The following is an 18969-nucleotide window of genomic DNA, read 5'->3' on the forward strand; positions in this document are numbered from 1 at the left end:
TCAAGGCGGGAGAAGTCATTGGATGATTTTTCCCCTCAAAAAAAAAAAGGTTTCCTCACGATGTTTTCCTTCACCGTTCACATTTTATCTATATAAGTACTATGTCCATATGCCAAGAAAAAAATAAGACTTCAACACCCAAATCACTTACTGCACATTAGCTGATAATAAAACCTATCTAAAATAAAATACATAACACGATTATTTGATATTATTTACTTAATATGAATATGAGTTTTCCGGTTTTCCAAAACATCGATATTTACGGTAAATTCCTCGTCAATCACTATAAAGAAAAACTATGCGAGCTGTCAATATCTCGCGTCTTAAACGTCAATGTCTGGATTTCAATGAAAAATCCTGTCCCCTGTCTTTTGTCAGAATACGACCGGAATATTTACCTGTTTACTTTCATATAGTGAAAATTCTAATTAGAAACCAATAATATTATTTAAATGTGATTGAAATATGTCCAGAAACTATCCCTAGTGTCTTTTAAATAGTAATTTTGGTTGATTTAATTCAGAAACAATGGATTTTTCGAAAATTTGTCGAACTTGTATGCAAGGTGATCCGTCTCGTTTACTGAACCCAATATTTATGTCTGAAGACACTCATGACCGGTTTTCAGCTGTTATTTACTCGTGTATAGGAGTCCAGGTAAATAATGTAACATGTTTTATTTAGAAATACTTATTTTTCTCGTTTTATCGCTTACTTTTTCAAGTTGCGAGCTAAGCGATATTATTTTGCAAGATTGAAGAATATTTTGTAGAATTAGCGTATTTTGTAATGCTAACTTTAGCTATGTATAAAGTATGTTTGCTGTGTAAGCCTTATATTTCTAGTTCATGTGTAATCAGAAAATTCTCATTAATATTTATTTAAAATTTAAAAATGCTTATTTAGTTAATTTTCTTTATAATTTTTAACACAAATACTCATCGTATCCATTGTAAAATAGTAATTTATTTCATATAGCCTAACAGTTTTACCCCAAAAAGTTTACATGTATTTTAAATTAATTAATTAAAAAATAATAATTTTTAAATGAATATTTTTTTGCAAATAGGCTATAAAAGAGCAATTTTACACATAAAAATTATTATAAAATAAAATCTAGCTGAGGCCCGCATTCCCTATCAGACTACTCTGAGAAGAAAAGCCGAAACAAACCAAGGACCTCAGAAGAAATGCCCAAGAGGTCATAGTCTTTAAATATAATTGTACTATAGCATTACAGTATATGGTTTAACTTTTTTCTAAAGGAAGTAATAAGTTAAACCATTTCCTTTATCAGCTCTTACCAATAACATAAACAAACATTAAGTTATCAGTTTGTTATTTACATAACACAGATACTTTTAGATATCAATTTCCAGTCATTCATTTCTAAATAACTTTTTACTATAAATTACTAGCTTGTGTCAGCAGCTTCACCTGTGTTACTATAGGATAAAACATAGTTTATGTTTATGTGTTATACCAGAGCATAGTCTATCTAAGTTTCAACCTAATCCCTTCAGCCGTTTTGATGTAATTAAGCACAAATTCACTGATAAACTTTCACATTTATAATAGGTACTAGCTTCATCTTCTTCAATCTTTGTGTTATTCCAGGCCATAATCTACCCCTGTTCCAAATTTGAAACCAATTCCTTCAGCTGTTTTGACATGATTGAGTAACAAACATATACACAAACTTGCAAATTTTTACACTTATAATAGGTAGCTTCTGCCAGCAGCTTCACTCTCGGCATTGAAAAGTCAAAATATATTGTCCATCTCTCTGTCTTAACAAAGCTAGGTGCTCAGTCCAAAGTGTAAATAAATACCTATATTTTTTTCTCTCTCTCCTATCTAACTATGGAACAAAAATTTCAGATTAAATACAACGACGGTCTACCGCAGAACATGTGCTCAATATGCATGAACCTGTTCAACACTACGCTGAAATTCAGGAAACAATGTAAACAAGTCGAGACAGAACTCCTAAAGATAATACCTGCATCTCAATCTAACGATGACAATACCAACGATGACCAATACCCTACCACTACAACGGAAGACCACCGTGATTGTTACCCATCAGTATATATTGGTTTAAAAGATGTAAAATCTGAGTGTGATAGTCTGAATGATGATGATGATGATGACGATCAACCATTAAAATATTTCCAAAATAATCAGAAAAATATCAAAGAAAATTCAGACGCTGATATCTACTGTATTAACGATAACGGAAGCGATTTAAGCAACAATGTATCTAGTACTACCGTTAAACGAAAAGATATTAAAACAAAACGTTACCCAGATAACGATGGTGACCCAGAATCTACCACTGTAACGGAACCTCCATATGTTTTAACGGAGACTTACAAGAAGACAAGAAGGGTTGTGTGTAAGATTTGTCAGAAGGAATTGTCTATTAGGAGTATAGATACTCACATGGTCCGGAGACACCCTGGGGCTGATGAGAGGAAACTGAGGTGTGAGCTATGTGACAGATATGTGATGAAGGATAAACTGAATAGGCATCGGTTGTTGACTCATGGCGCTGTTGGGGATTTATGTGGGGTGAGTATTTTATCTGTCCAATCCATTTAACCTTTTGACCGCCAGAGCATAAAAGCTTCGCTGTGCCCTCCACGCCAAGCCACAAATTCAACGAAATAACCTTGAAAATATTAGGGATTCCAAAATGTTATCGATAAACCAAAGTGAGTAATAATTTTCGTCTGAATTTTTTTGAATAAACTGCTTATAACATAAAAAGAATATTTATTTAACCTAATCTCCCACTGTAATAAACTTAAGACCACATTAATAGCAACTATCAATAAAATATCAACCTTTTGAGACACAAAAATACATATAAAATTGCAGCAAGTTACAGCACTATTATCTATCAGTTACGCGCCATTGGCATGTATACATGCCAATGGCGCGGGCAACTATCCATTTTTTTTAAATCTCTCGTTTATGATTAGGGATGTAGCTGAATAATGTAACTTATCGAGTTCATTTATGTATTAGGTAATCAAATTTGAAAACTGCTAAATAGGTACAGATTTTAGTGATATTATTTATACACTTTCATATTCTTAAAATAGTTGCCTTGTATTTGTAAAATGTCACATGAAACTTAAAAATATAAAAAATCAACAATCGTATTTATTTATTATGCTCATTAACAGCCTTGTAATTGAAACCGTCACGTGAAACTTAAAAATATATCAAAAATCAACAATTGTGTATAATTATTATGCTCAATATCAGCCTTGTATTTGTAAAATGTCACATAAAACTTAAAAATATAAAAAATCAACAATCGTATTTATTTATTATGCTCATTAACAGCCTTGTAATTGAAAAAGGTTACGTGAAACTTAAAAATATATAAAAATCAACAATTGTACCTATAAAACATTATGCTCACTAACAGTCTTGGAATTGTAAAATTTAAAACTAAATTGTATATTATCTATAATTATTATCAATAACAAAAATTTAATAAATAAATAGCAATTATAATGTAGGTACTTACTCGATAAAATATTTTTTGCAACTTCCCCGCATTTAAAAACACGGCACGCGCTTACGACGTCACGAGTCCGACATCTATACATGTCAATGGCGCAGAAGGGATTACATATCGGTAGTATGCTAGGGATGCGCATGATTGGCGAAAAGGGAATGTCGATAATATTGAAAATATAGTAAATATGCTATTATACCCAAGAATTTTTCAGTTTAAAATATAGTATTTATTTACCTTTTTTCTCAGAGACTAGGGTTATATATATACTTTTTAATAGTTATTACAAAAAATAAGCGAGTCATTTAGCTGAAGTTTTAATATTACTTGAATTACACTACATCACTAGTAGGCATGTATACATGCCATTGGCGCGAGAGAACATGCTTTTTTAGCCGATATTTAAGTTGTTTTTATCAATCAAATATTAGAATAACTATATTGCAATTTTGTTCACTGTGTACAATTATGTAATAACTGGGTATTCAGTTCTTAAGATACATCAATAAAACACGTGAAAGTAATGATTTAATGTGTTTATTTTGTTTTTCTCTGTGATCTGTTTCTTGGCATCTATAGATGTCGGTGGCGCACAGGGCACGCTTGCGCATGACATCTATTCATGCCATTGGCGTTCAAAAGGTTAATGAGCAGTAATAATACCAAAGTCACGAGTATGGTATAAGCCGGTAAACGAGCAGACGGATCACCTGATGGTAAGCAATGGCCGTTGCCTATGAGCACTTGGAATACCAGAGAAGTTACATGTGCGTTGCCGGCTTTTTGGGGGTTAGGAATTTAAGGGATGTCAGGGAAATGGGGATTGGAAAGGGGGTAATTGGGCCTTCGGAAACCTTACTCACTTAGCGAAATACAACACAAGCGTTGTTTCACGTTGGTTTTCTGAGAGGCCCTCTGATTGGTTGGTTTATTCGAGCCGGCTAATCAGAGCGCCGAACGCGCTCTCGTTTCAATCTTGTTAAACGTAAAGCAAATTCGTACTAAAAGCTGATGTTTTTTATTTCAGTACTGTAAAAAAGAGTTTCCAAGTAAAGAGGTGCTGATCACTCACGTCGTCACCTGCCCCGCTAGGTACAAGAAGAGAAAGATGAGCGAAAATGTAAGTAACTTATATACAGGACATAGATGAACCTTTAAAAATAACGGTTCTTTTCCACCATAGTTTGACTGCACGGTTAATGCGGTGGCTGGGCAACTGGCTGTCGTGCAACGGGTAGCGGGTTCGATTCCCGCACGGAGCAGTTCTTTGTGTGATCCACAATTTGTTTTTTCGGGTCTGGGTGTCATGTGTATGTGAAATTATGTTTGTAAACGCACCCATGACACAGGAGAAACTCCTAATGTGGGGCAACGTTTTTTTAAAAAAGAAAAAGAAATGTATTCTCCCGCCTTGGGCGAGGCGAGAGAGAGTGTCAGACTCTTACTGACTAAAAACCACCCCGTTCCTACTCCCGCTTTTCGAGCCGGAGCCCCGGTAACCCGCTAGGTAGATTCGCTGTTGCTGTCATATATTTGATGCCTTTTCCTCAAACTTCTTAATTGGGACCTACACTATAAAAGTGGTCCTAATTAAAAAAATGAGTGAATAAGCAGGTGGTAAGCTACATAGTCGTAGCAACTCTGCCTATCTCTTTTTAGTACATAAAATCTTTAATTCCAGGCTCGCAAGATAGCAGAATGCGACATATGTAAGATGAAGATGCAGCGAGCGAGCTTACAGAAACACAAGGCGGTCAAACATGCTGGACTCCGGCCTGTATGCGAGGTCAGTATATAAGGTGTTCTAAAAGTATCTGCCACGGCTTTAATGGTAAATAGGTAAAACATAGTGATGTTTTCTAACCTATTAAACATCATGCTTCATAGGCGTAGCCAGGTTTTAGTTTCGGGAGGGGTTCAAGAAAGTCGACCCATGAAATGTGTGACCAAAAAAAAAAAATTAAAAATCAACAAAACACTTTATATGTAATAAACAGATTCATAGGTAGTCATATATAGAGACCTTTGCCAAACAGGGGATGTACTGTGCTAACTAGAAAATTAACGCTCTGTAATGTCTAGGCACGAATTTTTCGGGGGGGGGGTGAACCCAAAAACCCCCCTGACTACGCCTATGTCATGCTTGAGCCTTCCTCGATTGATGGACTATCCAACACATACATAATTATTTAATTCGAACCGGAAGTTTTGAACGTCAAAGCAAATGTAAAAAAATTCTGTCTGTCGGTCACTTCTCTAATTGCTCTATTTGCTCGTTCCAAAGTGTAGATTCCTATGGAAAAGAATGAGCAAGAAACTCTATAAAGATAAATGAATGCATGGTTAGCGCGGTCGCTAGAATCATATCTCGCACGGAGCAACTCTTTGTGTGATCCACAAATTGTTGTTTTGGGTCTGAGTGTGATGTCTATGTGAACTTGTATATTTGTTAACGCACCCATAACACAGGAGAAAATTCTAGTGTGGAGCAACGTTTTAAAAAACAGCTATTTGCTCGTTTTAAAGTGTAGATTCCTATGGAGAAGAATGAACAAGAAACTCCATAGGTTATGGTCCATAGGTATATGTCGTATAGCTATCCTGAAAATGTCCACAGCACTGCGGCAAGAGTTTCGGCAACAAGTTCCGTTTGAACGAGCACTACCGCGCGAAGCACGGCTACGAGAAGTTCAAGTGCAGCTACTGCGACTTCCAGAGCGCCGGCATCTGCGCCATGCGGGTGAGTACACTACACATGACACTAGACAGGTCTCGGATGCATATGGATGAACTGATGCTACCATATTTTCGCAGATATGCACCCCTCGTTTTTAGTCTATTAGGGAATTAGCTAATGTCACATAATCATTTGGTAGATGCAATGATTGGCCAAAAGTACTTATTTTTTGCATTTGTGGCTACCGTCTCGTTTCTTTTTTTGGTCACCAGATGTCGCAAAGTAGCAAAAGGTATTTTTTCCAATCATGCCATACTGTCAAATATTGAACGCCCAATGGTATAAACTAGCCTAGCTAATTCACCTATAGGACGAAGAACTAAACGGTTTTTACATGTTTTAAATGTCACCTCATAGTAAGCAATTTCCGTGGTGCTAGCCGACTTGAAACACCAGAGGCGTTCCCAGTGGTTGCCGGCTCTTTTGGAATAAGGAATTTATTTGAATTCGGGAATCAGGAATTGGGAAAATTACCCGGGGATTAATTGGGTGGTAACCTCACTCACACAACGCAAGCATTGTTTCACGTCGGTTTTCTGTGAGGCTGTGGTAAATAAAATAGTTTGTCCTTGGAGCATAAAATTCGACCTATTAAAGAAGGGCCAAATTAAAAGTACCGTTTAACCGACGAGCATGCATGAAAAGACTAATGACTGTTGATGAACGAGAAGCGTTGTGGAAGATTCGTAGCCATTGGCTTCCATTGAGCTCGGCATCTACCCATGCGGGTGAGACACCCTTGAGGTTATAATGTATACACAAGGTATTTTCGGCCAAGTTTTCCGTTTGACACAAAACGCGCGAATTGCAGTTTCTACTGTAAATAAATTTCAATTGCAATTAGTTTACATGCGACTATATAGTTTACCGGCAATTTCACGGTTTAGTACACCTACGACATAATGTCTAACAATATGTATTAAAGAAACAACAAGTTAATGTTTATAATTGAGTCACTTAATTAAACCGCAACAAAGCATCGATATTAATTTTATCCACGAGAATTGCTTTCAAGTGAGCATAGATGCGACCTAAACAGAGCTTTACCCAGATTATGCGCCAAACGGGTGTGTACACCCACTTAAAAACTCTAATTAATGAAAAATATAGTTTTAATTACACGTATGTATAATTTCTAGAACCACTGAACAGTTGACGCGGTGAGCTGGCCCTACTGTGTGTGAGACGTTTATGTTCCATACTAGCGCTACTGGTAGCAACATAGCAGCGTCGACATCGGGCGAAAACTGCTCAATGAAATGACCTCTAGTACAGGGGCGTTGAAACTACTCGATTGCTCGTAAACAGTATACGTGAAGCTTACTCACCAGTGTTACCGCGGCCCCAGAAAGTACGTGAGCAAAAAATAATTTTTTGTATTTCGTATCATGTGAAAAGTTACCAGGCTTAATTCAGAACCTTCCCCCGATTCGCGTAAAGCATGCGTTAAATTCCTGACCACCAACTTTAGGACCAGCAACGCACTTTAAACATAGTTCAAGGGCTCCAAACATGGTGCTGATTCGGTGATACGTCTGCCGTTTCATAATCAAATGAGCCCCCAAAATATTTTTATACGGGGCCCTGTAGAACACGCTAGCGCACTGCCGTAACATCGGGTTTATTTGACCCTGTGAGGTAACTTTGACCCACTGCTAGGGAGTGGAACTCCTTGCCGGAGTCTGTGTTTCCTGATAGGTATAACCTGGGTGTCTTCAAAGCCCGAGTGAATAGGTTGCTTATGGGCAGACGTGCTCCATCGTAGGCCGCATCATCACTTACCATCAGGCGAGATAGCGGCCAAACGTCGTCCCATTTAGCATTAAAAAAAACATTCTACAATAGGAATCCCGAACAAAACGTTTATTAGTTTTTCATTGGTCTAAAAGTTTGGGTCAAAGTTACCCTCTAGGGTCAAAGAAACCCGATGTTAACGTACATAATAAATATATAAAAACCGCATTACCTACACCGTTACTTTTCATGTGAGTGTTATATATCCGACAAAGGGACTGAATAAATAATGTTACATTTGATAGTATACATATACAATACGTATATAGGATGACTGGTAACTAGTGAACGATATTTAAACACGTGATTGTACACATGATTACAAACAACTTTCTCGAAGAAACTTTTTTGTATACTTATTAGTTTTATTTTTACCCCGCATGGGACGCAACGGATTTTAATTTGTCTTGTATAGAAACTCATACAACTGAGTCCAGTGATCCGCATCGTACGGACCGCATCATCAGCAATGCCTACATGCGATGCGTACTGATGACGTCATACGGAATGCGTACGATGCGGGTCTGTGGACGCTTACCTTTAGTCGCTACTTTTTTACACCCACGGAAAGAGTAGCGGTGTATTATACCATCACTTTAACATTAACTTTGACTGCCTCGTTGGTCGAGTGGTCTGCAAGTGTGACTGCCGGACAAGGGGTCTCAGGTTAAACCTACATTGTATAGCGGCATTACGAGCCGTAATGTGCACCTCTGCTTGCGCCTTCGTGGATAAAAAGGAGAGACGTTGTATATACTTATACAATTATATTCTTTTTTCTTCTCCTCTAATAATATCTTCTGATTTGTTTCGTTGCGGGATCCAAGACAGTCATTCATGTCCCTGGGACGTTGGACTTCAGTGTTCCGGTGTTTGCATGGTTGTATCTACTGTAGATCCTGGTGCACAGGAGTTGCAGCGGTATGGGAGGTTGTGGCGGGCTTGTCCCATTAAAAAAATACTTATACAAAATTAATACGTACCGTAAAACGGGGTGAATAGAAATAAATCAGGGGTATATCAGAATAGGAACAACATTTTGTTATGTTTTCACGTAATTTAGAACTGTTGAATAAAAAATGAATTAATAAAAAATATTAAAATGTACACCATTTTAATATTTTTTATTAATTCATTATTAAAACCAAAAATGCTCTATTAAAACCAAAAACATGAAAACAAACTAATAATCCTAATAAAACATTTTTTTCTATTCACCCCCTGAGTTTCTATTCACCCCATTTAACGTACTTATTTTCCTTCCCCAGTGCTCGCTGTGCCCGGCCACGTTCAAGGCGAACAACAATTTGCACATGCACAAACTGACGTGCCACAGCAAGGCCTACTACTCGTGCCTAGTCTGTGCACGCTCCTACAAGTGTAAGTACTACGCAGTGAAACATGTGAGACTCACACATAGTCTGTATGAGCCTCCTAACGTTATTCGGTTGGTGCCGCAGTGAATATTTTAACTAGAAAATAGCGTTTTTCAAGTAAATATTTTAAAGCTAAGCTAAGTTAGGAAATGCCCCATCTATGGGTAAAGCTAAGCTAAGTGGGGCATTTCCTAAGTGCTCCTAACGTTATTCGGTTGGTGCCACAGTGAATATTGTAGCTAGAATGTAAGTACTACACTGTGAAGCATGTGCGGCTCACACATAGTCTGTATGAGCCTCCTAACGTTATTCGGTTGGTGCCGCAATAAATATTTTAACTAGAAAGTAGCAATTTTAAAGTCAATATTTTAAAGCTAAGCTAGATGAGGCTCTGATCCGGAGCTGCGGACTACCTAGCGGGTTTACCGGGGCTCCGGCTCGAAAAGCAGTAGGAACGGGGTGGTTTTTAGTCAATAAGAGTCTGACACTCCCCCTCTCGCCTCGCCCAAGATGATATTGCCCCTAAAAAATAGCTAGATGAGGCTGATATTTCCTAACTGACGACTTTTTGTAAGCCAATTTCTACATTTGGGAGCAAAGAATGAAAGGGTCAATAGCGTGTCTTTTTTAATTTTAAAAACTATAACTTTAGGCAGTCGTTTTACAAACACCTACTCTCATTTTAAAAGTAATTGAATTGCCTTTCATACGACATACATCATCAACTAATAAAATACTTGTAGCAGAAAATAGCTCCGTATCTTTACTCCCAAATGTAGAAGTAAATAGCATTTATTTTGTCATTAATAATAAGAAAATAATGTATTTTTAATAATAATAATAATCTGCCTTGTTCCTAAATGCTGCAGTGATATTATATAGATTAGCGTAGTAGGTGGCGCTCTGTAGTTTCTGTATACCATCAGATGTATGAATGTGGTGGAAGCTAAAGAAGTATGTAAGGAGCGCAGTAGGTGGCGCTCTGTAGTTTCTGTATACCATCAGATGTATGAATTTGGTGGAAGCTAAAGAAGTATGTAAGGAGCGTAGTAGGTGGCGCTCTGTAGTTTCTGTATACCATCAGATGTATGAATGTGATGGAAGCTAAAGAAGTATGTAAGGAGCGCAGTAGGTGGCGCTCTGTAGTTTCTGTATACCATCAGATGTATGAATGTGGTGGAAGCTAAAGAAGTATGTAAGGAGCGTAGTAGGTGACGCTCTGTAGTTTCTGTATACCATCAGATGTATGAATGTGGTGGAAGCTAAAGAAGTATGTAAGGAGCGCAGTAGGTGGCGCTCTGTAGTTTCTGTATACCATCAGATGTATGAATTTGGTGGAAGCTAAAGAAGTATGTAAGGAGCGTAGTAGGTGGCGCTCTGTAGTTTCTGTATACCATCAGATGTATGAATGTGATGGAAGCTAAAGAAGTATGTAAGGAGCGTAGTAGGTGACGCTCTGTAGTTTCTGTATACCATCAGATGTATGAATGTGATGGAAGCTAAAGAAGTATGTAAGGAGCGTAGTAGGTGGCGCTCTGTAGTTTCTGTATACCATCAGATGTATGAATGTGGTGGAAGCTAAAGAAGTATGTAAGGAGCGTAGTAGGTGGCGCTCTGTAGTTTCTGTAAGTTTATGTACATATGTGTATATAAAATATCGCCTCGACTCAAAATAATAAAAGGTTGTGTATATCAGTATATTTATAAGATTGCCTGTAGTTATAAGGTATAATAAAAATAAGTCAGGTTTTCCTTCCTGACGCTATAACTCCAGAACGCACGAACCGATTTCCACGGTTTTGCATTCGTTGGAAAGGTCTCGGGCTCCGTGAGGTTTATAGCAAAGAAAATTCAGGAAAACAGGGAAAATCATTGGTGGCGAAACGAAGTTCGCCGAGTTTGCTAGTAAAGTATAATAATTTAAGTTATATTTTAAGGGCCAGTCTTGAAAACATATCTATTTGTAGATTTACTTATTAAAGACATAATAAAGGGTAGGAGAGTCAAGCTTTGATCACGGCCTCACAGTACACCGGCGTGAAACAATGTGAAATAAGCGCCATACAAAATAATATAAGTGTGGGAGAGCCATGCTTCGACACTGCTGGGCCGGCTCGACCGGAGTGAAACCGACGTGAAACAACGCTTGCGTTGTGTGCTATTCAATCCTCGATTTCCCAAGAACCCTTATATTCCTAACCCCCAAAAGGCCGGCAACGCACTTGTAACGCATCTGGTGTTACGGGTGTTGATGGGCGGCGGCGATTGCTTACCATCAGGTGATCGGTCTGCTCGTTTACCGGCTTATACCATAAAAAACAAAATGTGTACCAAAATTGTATCTCTAGTATGCAAATCTACAGATGGTTTAAAGTACGACTGACTAGAAAGTACTAAGTATTAGGTTCGATTATCGAGTCTGTGGCAGTATTATAGAATTTTTGTATTGCGAGTCATTTAATGGTTACTTAACCCAGTCCTTAGCTATTGTTTTCGGAACAAAATCGTTACTAAGGAATAGTTTAAGTAATCATTAAATGCCTCTGAATACAGCAGTAAGATATTTTTTTAATAGTTATAAGTCTGAAATGATAATTTTGAAATTGTATGGGACTCTAAAGGTACGCATTGTACGCATCGCACGCATGTCATCAGTACGCATCGCATGTAGGCATTGCCGATGATGCGGTCCGTACGATGCGGATCAGTGGACGCAGTTGTATGAGTTTCTATACAAGACAAACTAAAATCCGTTGCGTGCGATGCGTCCGATGCGGGCCTGTGGACGCTTACCTATGTATTCCTTCGGGGATAAAGGGAGAAATAATAATTGTTATTAAGCATTTATACTTACTTTAGTATTGTTTAGTAAATACTTTATTGAAATTTCTATTAATTTTGTTATTAAATAAATATCTTTTCTATATAAATTTGTGTTTTATTTATGTCTCCATGTCAGCACCTCTCTACCCGAGGGTCTAAAGAGCCGACTAAATCTATATCTGTGGACGAGTACTACTTGTAGTTTTATTTAAGTCATATAAGTGATATGCATCCTCACATCCTAAGTAAATTGACAAGTGTAGGGATTACACAGGGGTGATTGTCTATAAAAAGAAACAACCAAATACAAAATGCTATCAGTTTATTGAAAATTACACGGTATAAACATGGAATAGCAGCTCAATAATTATAATATTAATATCAAAAAATAATCATCGCTATAATTATAATAATATACACAAAATCATAATAATTATAAACCAATTATATCACACGACTCACTCTCGTAACTTTTTGACTTACCTCAACTATTATCGAGAGAATTATAGGCCCCGGTTGAGGCTCGAAATCAGTCGAGTTAAGACGAAAAGTTACGAGAGTAAGTAGTAAAAGATAATTAATTTAATATGTCTCACGATAGTTATAATACAAAAATAATAAATGTTTCGATAAATTATAGAAACTCAGGCTATCGTCTATCACAACTTTAATTTAAAATATAAAATGTCCAGTTTTACAAAAAAAATCTCATCAGTGTTTAGAAAAGGGATGAAAACATAATTAATTTTAAATCTATCAGTTAGAAAAAATAACAATAATATTAGACACGTATTAAAAACATACAAAGCCCTCTTCTCACACGGAGAAGGTTTGAGCATTAATCACCACGCTTGCTCAATGCGGGTTGGCGATTTCAAACTTATAATTAGAAATTATAAGCCCAGGTTTCCTCACGATGTTTTCCTTCACCGTTTGTCAGTGGTGTCTAAATAATCTTAGAAAGAAAGATTGGGGAAGATTGGGAAGGGGGGTAACTGGGCCTCCGGTAACCTCACTCACACAACGCAAGCGTTGTTTCACGTCGGTGTACTGCTCGGCCGTGGTATCACTCCGGTCGAGCCGGCCCAGCAGTGCCGAAGCATGGCTCTCCCACACTTAAAATGACATAAAAGCTTTGACTAAAAAACCGAAATACGTGTCAAATATTCATGTATAAAATCTAAATGATAGACAACAAAAAGAATTTTAGTTCTCATCCTTTCCATGTCAGACAAAAAAACAATTATAAATGCCACAATCTCATTGATTTAAGTTTGTTAAAATGACCATTTCCTATTCATCATCATCATTATCAGCCGAGAGACGTCCACTGCTGAACAAAGGCCTCCCCCTTAGTCCTCCACGTAGAACGACAAGCCGCCTGCATCCACTGGCTCCCCGCGAACAAATATACCGTTATTATGAACCAATCACCCATCTACTAAGACTTCCGGAGCTGCGGACTACCTAGCGGGTTTACCGGGGCTCCGGCTCGAAAAGCAGGAGTAGGAACGGGGTGGTTTTCAGTCAGTAAGAGTCTGACACTCCCTCTCGCCCAAGGCGGGAGAAGTCATTGCATGATTTGCCCCCTCAAAAAAAAATCTTCTAAGACTTACTCAGTGTGAAGAGACACCTAAACTAACCCCTTACTTGTATTATTAGGCGACAGTTATAAGTTAGTAAAAACTCAAATTAAAATGTTTTAAAGTGTCACCTATCTTAGATTTTTTTTGAGGGGGAGAAATCATCCAATGACTTCTCCCGCCTTGGGCGAGGCGAGAGGGAGTGTCAGACTCTTACTGACAAAAACCGTTCCTTCTCCTGTTTTTCGAGCCGGAGCCCCGGTAAACCCGCTAGGTAGTCCGCAGCTCCGGAACCTAAGAGAAATTGGTGACAACGAGCATGAGTAGAATACATTTGTCACCACTCCTATTCTTCCTGCGGGTGTATTATACCTGACTATGGCAATACCTCTTATATAGGGGAGACCCATAGTCCAGCAGTGGACTGTCGCGCACTGTATAATGATTATGAATAACTAGGGGCCTTAGCAATTTAAATTACAATTGTCAGAATGGTCGATCATTGAGCAGTGCAAGAGGGAAGGAGCTATACAACCTACATAGCTCCGTCCCTCTCGCACGCTCAGTGATCGACCATTCTGACACAATTGTAATAGCAGACTAAGGCCCCAGGTGGCCGTTTAGCATAAAAAAATCATATTCATGTATCACTTGTTTTACATATTCATACAAAATAAGAATGGCACTGGATAAAAAAAAATATAAAATATGTTGATCTTGCTCGTTCTTCTCCATAGGAATCTACACTTTGGAACGAGCGAATAGCTAGACAAACTGACTACACAAAAGTGCCTGTATATATGTATAAAATAAATGCATTATTTGAATCGTACAGGGGGCGTTCAAGTATTACGTAACGCAATTTTTGAAGATTTTTGACCACCCCTTCCCCCTTTGTAACGCAACGTAACGTTTTTCTGTACCCCCCACCTCCTCTCTTGCGTATATTTTTTTTTTATAAAATGTAGGTCCTACAATTGTTTTCCTTTTGTTCATTCTCCCATTTTAGCTTTCTTTAATAATATTTTTTTATATTACGTTGCATGTTGTAAGAAAGACCCCCTCCAGCCCTAGTAACGTTTTACGAGACCCCCACAAATTGCGTGACGTAATACTTGATCGCCCTCACAGAGTAATGTTTAAAACAATATAAAAAGGTTTGAAGTACGGAGAAAGACATGGGCTAATTCACGCGGGCAAAGCCCGGTTAAAACATAGTTTATAGCATACAAATAAAATAGCATATTTCAATTAATTATTATGTTATCGACTTACTCACGTAACTGTTTGACGAGGAACTCGACTAGTTTCAAGCCATGCTAGAGGCTCATATTCAAGAGCAGCATTCCGCGACACACGACATACAGCTTGAAACTAGTCGAGTTCCTCGTCAAACAGTTACGTGAGTAAGCCGATAACATTATAATTAATTTAGTATGTCTCACGAAAGTTACAATAAAATTATAGCACATTTTCAGTTTATTTTTTCTCAAAAAACCAGTCATGATTACATTTACGAAAAGTTTTAACTAGAATTAATAAATATTTATATATTTTGATGCAAAAATTATGACAAAATCACATGATATGTCTAAATAAATTACTTTCCACAAACCTACCACGGTAGGTTAGCGAAACGATGTTGCCATATTCATAAAGAAAAACAGAGAAGAGTTGCCAACAATAAAAATACTGTTCCTACCAATAGCAACAAAAAAATTAGCTACCGAACGCATATTTTAATACATTTTAGCGCAATTTAACATTATAATTTAATAATAATAATAATTTATTAAAAATCTTTTTTAGGTTACACGATTGTCGACTTTATAATCATATAGCAATAAGTTACTTTTTACGTACATGTATGCTTATACCCTCATATTTATATACCTCTAATACATTTCTACGTATACATAATGCTTGCTTGCGCGTCGTATATATGCTCCTACTATATTAGACGTTAGAGTAGAAAATACTATCTCTCCTCTTCCCGTGGGTGTGATTATGGTAAGTCATCAACTGTTTGTACGCGATCATCGTCGCTTTTTAATGGTATAAAACGGTAAACGAGCGGACAGATCACCTGATGGTAAGCAGTCACCGCCGCCCAAGGACACTCGCAACACTTAAGGCGTTACAAGTGTGTTGACGGCCTTGTGGGGGTTAGGATTTTAAGGGTTGTTGGAGAATCGTTTTTGGATTAGGAAGATTGGGAAGGACGGTGATTGGGCCTCCGGTAACCTCACTCAGCAACGAAACACAACGCAAGTGTTGGTTTTCTGCTCGGCCGTGGTATCACTCCGGTCGTGCCGACCCAGCAGTGCCGAAGCATGGCTCTTCCACACTTATGTGCGTTGCCAGCCTTTCTATAGGCTCTTGTTATAGTAAAAAAAGTGTTTTAACAATTATATTTTACTAATATTATAAATACGAAACTTAGTGAATGAGTTTGTGTGCATGTTTGTTACTCAATCACGTCAAAACGGCTGAAGGGATCGGTATAAAATTTGGAACAAGGGTAGATTATGGTCTGGAATAACACATAGGCTTACTTTATCCCACGGGAACGCGGGTGAACCCGCTGGCAGAAGCTAGTAACACACATCCCCCTCTAAAACCACTCTAGTATAGTAGGACATATACAAATATAATAATTAGACACAAAAAATATCTAAAAACTATGAAAAAAACATAGCTTTAATGGGATTTCATCCAGACGTAGGCATTTTGGAAAATTTGTGACAAGCTTTGTAATTAACATTTACGTTTTTGAGCACTGTAGGTGGCAGTAGTATCGCTTTAAATCCTTAGAACTTAGTATTAATTTGTTTTACGTTTAAAGTAATCGAAATGAGAGCGCGTTCGGCGATCTGATTGGCCGGCTCGTATAAATCGACCAATCAGCATATAATATATAGTATAGTATGAAACCAATAAGTAAACCAAAATCATACTAAGGGTTTTTTTTGAGGGGGAAAATCATCAAATTACTTCTCCCGCCTTGGGTGAGGTGAGAGGGAGTATCAGACTCTTACTGACTAAAACCACCCCGTTCCTACTCCTGCTTTGAGCCGGAGCCCCGGTAACCTGTTACGTTGTCCACAGCTCCGGAATAGTAAGCGTACTGATAGGTTGGCCAATCAGAGCGGCGAACGGGCTCTCGTTTCGATTACTTTAAACGTAAAGCAAACTCATATTAAGCCCTCAGATAGCCTTTAATATATCCATAATGACTTTTTAATTATGAATAGTGGTATAACTGCCTTGAATTTGTAAATAGGTTATAAGCTCAGCAAGTGTCACATTAAAATGTGGACAATTGGCGCAGTGTGTGTAGTATGGGACCGCTAGATGGGACATAGAGAGAGGCGCGGTTTGTAACGTCCCGCGCTCCCCGTAAAGTGTCACGCGTTATGTTAAAGGGACATCCAGTTATGACATCTCTTTGTATTTGCTTCATGGTCTATTGCCATATACCGAGTACAATTCCAAACTATATGCTATTCTTGTAAATTCAGCAATATTAAAAAACACAATATTATTTTGTCCGACACGAAAATACAACCTAATATAAAAACAACATTTTTTTTTGTAGACTATCGAATGGAGTTTCTTGCTCGTTCTTCTCCATTCGAAGCTACACTTTGGAACGAGCACCTAGCTTCACTGACAGACAGACTGACGGATAATTCAATTTAGGATTAATTGAAATAAATGCTTTGACTTTGACTTAAATCTTTACTCAACAAAGCAGCCATACCACTACATTTAAAAGAAAAAATGCATAACGAAAATCTCGCATCTCTTTCTAACATTATAAAGTTAGACAAGGATAGAAATACTTGTATAAGTATTTAATGTCAAAAACTTATTTACGCGATATTTTTATACTCATGTATGAAACTTTTCATAATTAACATATTACATACATCATAATTTAATTGTTTTATTACTAACTTATTTAACGGGAGCATGGCAACACTGGTTTTGGTGTGACCGGTGTAAAAACATGCGTTTTAATCCCCGAAGTAGTAGGCAGGTGCACATATAGGGTGACTGGTAATTAGTGAACGATATTTAAACACATGATTGTACTCATGATTACAAACAACTTTCCCGAAGAAACTTTTTTGTATACTCGTTAGCAAAATTTCGCGAGACGCGGATCCGTGGCCGCGTTATCGGAAGACTAGTAACTAGGTAGGTATTTTGGAACTTTAGCTGCTAACAGCTGATCATGCGAAAGCACGCGCTCGTACAAAATATTATTGTTTTGTTATTGTAATAAAAATAAAACTAATGAGTATACAAAAAAAGTTTCTTTGGGAAAGTTGTTTGTAATCATGAGTACAATCACGTGTTTAAATATCGTTCACTAATTACCAGTCACCCTATATACAATGTAACACCCACTTTTCACCAGTTATGTTATGAGTCCCATGTAATAGGGGGTGAGAAGTAAGAGTAACATAGTATATGCGCACCTTTTACCACCTCTTAGGCGATTAAAAAGCTAGACTGAGAAATTAGTTCTTAATTAAGTTTACATTCCAAATTTTCGCGCATCATAGATGTCGCTACAATCGTTTAATACCATCTCCCGTCAAAAAGTCAAACTATTTAGTCAATCATTAACTTATGTTGGGGTTTTAAAATTAAAAAATATATGTACACTTATATACTAGAAATATACATAAAGACTAAGACTAACTTTATATGGCGTTCACTACTTCTTACAAAATAATTAGTTTTATATATAAAAACAGACATAAACATACCTTTCGACACTAGTACATACAATATCTTATTTAGTTTTTATTTTACTGACCAACGAACCGTTGTTTTACGTGCGTGAGGGGGGAAACTACAATAATGGTATAATGACACTTACGACCTCTCTCGATGAATATGGAAATAAATAGATTAATATGCACTTTTAAACACGTAAACCGTATAAAGTCAATTTCGCATTTTTTGCAGATGTGCCAATATATTACTGGGTGAGCGATATAAGGTGTTCAAAAGTATCTGCCACGGCTTTAATGGGAGCCTCCTTCTTTTTAGAAGTCGGTTAAAAATCCGCAGCTTTTTGACAGGGTATGAAAATTAAAAATC

At 37.4% G+C, this 18969-nt stretch overlaps 2 protein-coding genes and 1 long non-coding RNA gene across 6 annotated transcripts in view; 2 read left to right on the forward strand and 1 right to left on the reverse strand.

The window, feature by feature from the left end:
* Positions 1–18969, reverse strand: part of LOC118278992 (transmembrane emp24 domain-containing protein 5) — a 134438-nt gene that overhangs the window by 68763 nt on the left and 46706 nt on the right. The window lies entirely within an intron of this gene.
* LOC118278679 (zinc finger protein 845-like) lies at positions 403–10070 on the forward strand. Its single transcript, XM_050703355.1, has 6 exons — positions 403–660; positions 1885–2577; positions 4566–4658; positions 5220–5324; positions 6156–6365; positions 9296–10070. Exons 1-6 carry the CDS (start codon positions 532–534, stop codon positions 9530–9532), a joined length of 1467 nt encoding a protein of 488 aa, XP_050559312.1. The 5' UTR covers positions 403–531; the 3' UTR covers positions 9533–10070.
* Positions 10269–11390, forward strand: LOC126912268 (uncharacterized). Of its 4 annotated transcripts, none has more exons than XR_007706884.1 (3): positions 10269–10419; positions 10578–10735; positions 10973–11380. It is a non-coding gene; the product is annotated as an uncharacterized LOC126912268 (long non-coding RNA). The 4 variants fall into 4 exon arrangements; XR_007706883.1 differs by having other exon boundaries at positions 10270–10419; positions 10499–10735; positions 10973–11374; XR_007706885.1 differs by having other exon boundaries at positions 10278–10419; positions 10499–10656; positions 10973–11332.

The sequence above is a fragment of the Spodoptera frugiperda genome, chromosome 24 (assembly GCF_023101765.2).
Source record: "Spodoptera frugiperda isolate SF20-4 chromosome 24, AGI-APGP_CSIRO_Sfru_2.0, whole genome shotgun sequence".
In the NCBI taxonomy this organism is placed as follows: domain Eukaryota; kingdom Metazoa; phylum Arthropoda; class Insecta; order Lepidoptera; family Noctuidae; genus Spodoptera; species Spodoptera frugiperda.